The sequence below is a fragment of the Saccostrea echinata genome, unplaced genomic scaffold, assembly GCF_033153115.1.
Source record: "Saccostrea echinata isolate AGI-Se365-2 ecotype Australia unplaced genomic scaffold, CSIRO_AGI_Sech_v1 ptg000056l, whole genome shotgun sequence".
Classification (NCBI taxonomy): Eukaryota; Metazoa; Mollusca; class Bivalvia; order Ostreida; family Ostreidae; genus Saccostrea; species Saccostrea echinata.
Window position 1 is genome coordinate 16,753,123 of NW_026889805.1, and position 5,181 is coordinate 16,758,303.

The 5,181-nt window shown below is 34.1% G+C and overlaps 1 protein-coding gene across 1 annotated transcript; it reads left to right on the forward strand.

Annotated features, from left to right (window-relative positions):
* Nucleotides 1-2,535: 2,535 nt before the first annotated feature.
* Nucleotides 2,536-4,517, forward strand: LOC133173716 (neuromedin-U receptor 2-like). The gene is made up of 2 exons (XM_061308736.1): nucleotides 2,536-3,597; nucleotides 4,000-4,517. The coding sequence occupies exons 1-2, from the start codon at nucleotides 2,573-2,575 to the stop codon at nucleotides 4,100-4,102; spliced, it is 1,128 nt and encodes a 375-aa protein (XP_061164720.1). The 5' UTR covers nucleotides 2,536-2,572; the 3' UTR covers nucleotides 4,103-4,517.
* Nucleotides 4,518-5,181: the final 664 nt, after the last annotated feature.

Consider the following 5,181-nt stretch of genomic DNA (forward strand, 5'->3'; position numbering starts at 1 on the left):
AAAATACGAGTCATGTACTTTAATTTCGAGATCCCGAAAAATTGTTATTTTTTTAAATAATAACTAGGAAAAAAAGGTCTGCTATTTTATCTTTAGCTTTCGGGACGAAAGCAGATATTTAATCGCCTATGAAGAGAGTCAAGTTGGAGCGGAAGAGTTTCAAACATTCAAGGGAATATTGCTCAACTGCATCGCCTCATACGAAAAAGTATAAACGTGTGTTGGACGTAATTATTGTTAAATCTTATATGTACATTTCATTGCGTCGAAATATGAAAAGCTTTGATGTCAGGTTAGCTGATATCACGGAGAAAGATGAATAGAGAACCTTAATTGCGTAAAACATATTCAATTCTCGCAAGATTTCAGTTTCAATTTCAAATAGATTCCGACGAAATTGTAATTCAACTGTATTTCACTGCGCTCAGTAAAGTCCATCTCCGTTAAGTGTGCATATATAAAAAAGAGCCAAGAGCAGTACAACCATCTCTTTGATGAAACTATACTTAACAACTTTCCTTAAATCTGAGTTGGACCCAAGGTCCAACAGGTTGCATACACCTTGGACACAACATTGATTTTTCGTCAATATCTTTAAATACGAACTACTTTTAAAAACAATTTTTTCATGCATTTATATAAGTAACATGTGTTCAACAGTAATATAAAAGTGATGATAAAGCAAAGCTTCGTTATGATATTTGATCATAAACACAATGTAGCGTCAAACTTGCTCTGATCTGAAAATTATGTTGAGGTGTTTGATGAAAATAGAAAGTGAACACTGGATTCAGAGGTATCCATATACTTCTAAAATAATGCTTTCTTTCATAAGCATGTCCTTTCCGGCGAAATATATCCGTAAATTGAGAAATTTGGTAAAAAGCATACTCCGACACCCTTTCTATCACTTTGAAAGCATACATGCATACATACTAGTAGTATACTAGTACACCCCGTATGTTGGGATATACTCGGTGTATAGAAGGTTGGGATTCGTACCGTTTTAAAGAAATCTATTCGCCGAAGCTGTGTAATATTGTACACTGGGAAAGTTGACTCTCAATTGTATTCTTTACAATAAGTACTAGTTCTTTGTAATAAAAAACGTAACGTCGGACTTTCTTGTGGAACAGCGAATGGGCTTGAAGTATTGTTACAGGAACTCGACGTTTTTAAAAGCATTTCTCTTCATTGATAACAAACATTTCCTTACTATAATAATTATTATGTAATGTTTTTTTTATCAATAAAGAGAGATGTTTAAAGCGTTCAAGTGCCTGCACATTGTGTGGAACTTTGGAAAACGTCCTCAGAATCAAAAGAAATGAGCGAGGGGTCAGTGAATATTATAAAATTAAGATATTCAATGTATAATAGCCATGTTTTATATCTAATAAATGAATTTTGTGATTTTTGTAATCATGGCATCATTTTTGAAGGTGTTATCAAATAAAAAATACTACTCATAGGAATATAAAAAAAATTGATTACTGTCTAGTTAATTGCACCTTGAATTTAACATTGAAGTCTATGGGAAGAGCATAAAAAAGCAAATTGAATTTTATACAAATCTCTTGGTAAATATTTGCATAAACTCTCTTTATTAAAATATGGGAATCAGTAATCACAAGAATTTTGAAGAAATCAAAATTTTCTTATTTTTATCAAGTGCATATATTTGAGTTTATATTAATTTGGACCTCAGCAAATACATACTGCTATAATCTTTAAAAAAGCTTATCAGGCCCGTAGCAACGATTTGAAAAGTGGGGAAGGAGGCAACCTCAAAACAAATTTTACAAGATAAAAAAACAAAACTGCCCGAACTCGAACAAAAATGTTTCGAAGGGAGGGAGAGAGGGGTGACCTTCCTCTAACCTTTCGGTATTTTTCCCCAAAAGCTGGCATTTGCCATTGTTTGACCTTACAACAACAAAAAAGGGGGCAGCATTGAAAAAAAAAATATCCATAAATAAAACTACAGCAAAAGACTATACTCAGAAAAAATGAGGGGCTGCCCCTCCCCCCATCCCGCGTTCTACCGGCCTGTTTATCAGATAATTCCATGCCTCTCTAAATCGTCATGAAAAGCTTATCAATTAATTTTATTTGTCTTTCAAATACTGATCTGTCTTGAGTATTTTTTTGGACTACCCTCAAAAATACATGTGTCTGTTGAGGACAACACATACACGCGCACGTCACATATTTAGTATTTACATTCTGTCTCAAGAGATGTTCCATAGTTTGGGAAAAACAATTTATTCCTTTGAATGGAACTCTTCTGAATTTGGTAATTTTTTTTAAAGTCGTACGCACTTCGCAAAATGAAAAAGGAAATTTCTTATACAAAACATAAATGTAGGTCTTCCATCGATGTTGCTCTCCACTTTCCGTCTTAGTATATCTAGTACAAACGACTTCCGTCCTTTTGTCACGTGGTTAGGAAAGAAAGGCGGGCTAAACCAAACGAACCATATATATTTAAGTGAAGTGGTTGATAACTATTTGAAACACATCGAAATTTGACTGCGCTTCGTAGCAGCGCGGGAATTTTAATTACACGGACATGGATTCGGGATCGGAAGGCAACAGTTCTTTGAATGCGAGGTTGTCCTCCAATGGAAGCTTTAGCAATACCGAAGGTGATCTTTATCAGGAAACACTGGAACAAGCTTCAGCATATCTGTGGATATCTGTTTCTCCCATATTTCTATTTGTTGGAATATTTGGAAACATTTTGAACTTGTTTGTTTTGCGGAGAATGCGTTTTGAGAAAAATCCCACCTTAATTCTGCTTGTATTCCTAAGTGTTACAGACATGACCGTTCTTTTAGTAGGCTTGCCCAGATACTGGGCCCGGGAGGCCGTAAACTTTGACCTGCGAACAGTTTCTCAATTTAGCTGCAAGTTCAGTTTGTTTCTTATATACACCTCTATGCAGCTGTCGTCGTGGATTCTTGTGATGGTGTCAATAATTCGTATGCTCAAAACTGTGTTACCTTTACATTTTCCTAAGAATAAAATGAGAGTGACTCGAAGAAACACGCTGATCGCTTTTGCTATAGTGGTTGTTGTACTTTGTATTATTAACTTTCATCTCTTCATTACCAATGGTATATTGATAGAGGACGGGGACACCTCCTGTACTTCGCTTACACAAGACTACCTATATTTCGACGAATATGTTTTCGTTTACGTTGACTTTCTCGTTCTTTCAGTTTTTCCCGCAATCATTATCATAATTTGCAATATTTTAATTTATTTTGTTTTGAAAAATTTGAAACAGAGACGCGCATCTGCATCTTCCATGGACAAAACTACAACAGATTCTGTCTCCAGAGTTACACGTATGCTTTTCGTCACGAGTACATACTTTGTTATAGCAACAGCTCCAATATCTGTTCATTTCATTGTTGATTCTTATGTTCGACCTAATGCAGATGGATTGACAGAAGCAAAATTGGACTTATCTTTCACAGTACTTTATTTGTTCGAGTTTTCTCATTTCGTCATCAATTTCTACTGTTACACAGTCACCAATAAAAGATTTAGAAAAACCTTGCACAAGCTGAAGGACGATATGAGAAACAGGTATGCATGTATGGCGGTTACAAGCCTCTCTCTCTCTCTCTCTATATGTATATCTTTAAAAAAAATAATCAAAAGTGACACTCCAGGAAACACATTGACTTTTGAGATACTTTGTAGATAATATAACACATTGTACCTTTACATAGTAATTCGGTATCTGTTCGTGTCAGGGACTTTATGTCATTTCTGAAGTACTCTTATCTAATTTATATTTTTGGTGCATTTTCTCACAGTTTGACTCTTAAAAGTACTTAAATAGTTCCCTTTTTAGTATATTTTTAAAAAGTAGAAAAATTAAGTAATAGTTTTGAATGAAACGCATCAATGAATTTGGATACTATTTATATACGTGAATGTTGTTATTATTATTCTGAAACTAAATTGAATTTTATGTTTTTTCAGAATTTTCCGTCAGAGCCGTGTACCATCTGACTCGTACGATGTGAACAGCACCGTGGATTCAAATAAAAAGTGTTCAGGCAGTGCAGTATCTAAATCAACGTAGTCTACATTCCAGACTTTTCCCGCCAATAGCTGAAACGGGAAGTCTATCTACTTTGAAACCGGAGGGACTCTTAACTCGCGAAGAATTTGACAACGGAATTTTTTTTAGGTTCAGTCCAAAATGTTCCTCGGAATTTTGAAATACATGTAATTGGAAGACAATCTAATCAGTAACAAAATTCATTTTACAGAGGCATTCTTCATTAATTATTATTGTTTCTTTATGTTTATATAGTGTGAATCTATGATTGGCACTCTAAATATTTTAAAATATCCATAGGCTTTTTCAATTTGGATAGGGGAAATATAATTTGAACCGTGAAATCTTTCTTCAAAGGATAGGTAATAATTACTTTCAATGCATACAAATACAAATGCATAGTTGACAATTTTCTATGACATGCAAAATTTGATTCATGCAATTTAGTTTTTTTTGGGGGGGTGGGGGGGGTGGGGGGTGGGGGTAAATCGACTTATGTCTAGAGTCTTAAGTTCACACAAGAATCTTAGGTATACCTATTTAAAGCAGCTTTAAGGGTGTTATCTTAAGATTGCACAAGTTCCTTGTTGTAATATTACCCTTGTAAATCAGAGATTTGGAACAAAGAAGGGGTAACAGGACACAAAGCCACAACCCGGAAACATCCGGGATCGGTTTCCTCTAGTATTCATTATAAAGGGAACAAGCAAGGTCAATTCAAAGTACATGTACATGGCTAAGTCTTTATAACATGCCGAGTTTTACAATATGTCTCAGATCTTTGTTAATTTAAAACTGAAGCCACAAAGTGTTCATCAACTTTCAAAAATAAAATTAACTTTTTCGCATTACTTGTAAATGGCTTTTATTTATGTAATATGTTACTAGCGCTCATTGTTTTTTTTTTTCTGTTTTTTGATTTTAATAAATAAATTTGCATATGATATTGTGTTACAATTCTTACGTGCTCCCAATTTTACGTAATTTTTATTGGACTATGAGATTGTTCAATGTCCATTATCTTCACATTTTCATTCATACGAAATAAAAATTACCTGGTTACAACGTTTAATAAGAACCCCCTATAAACACTGCATATT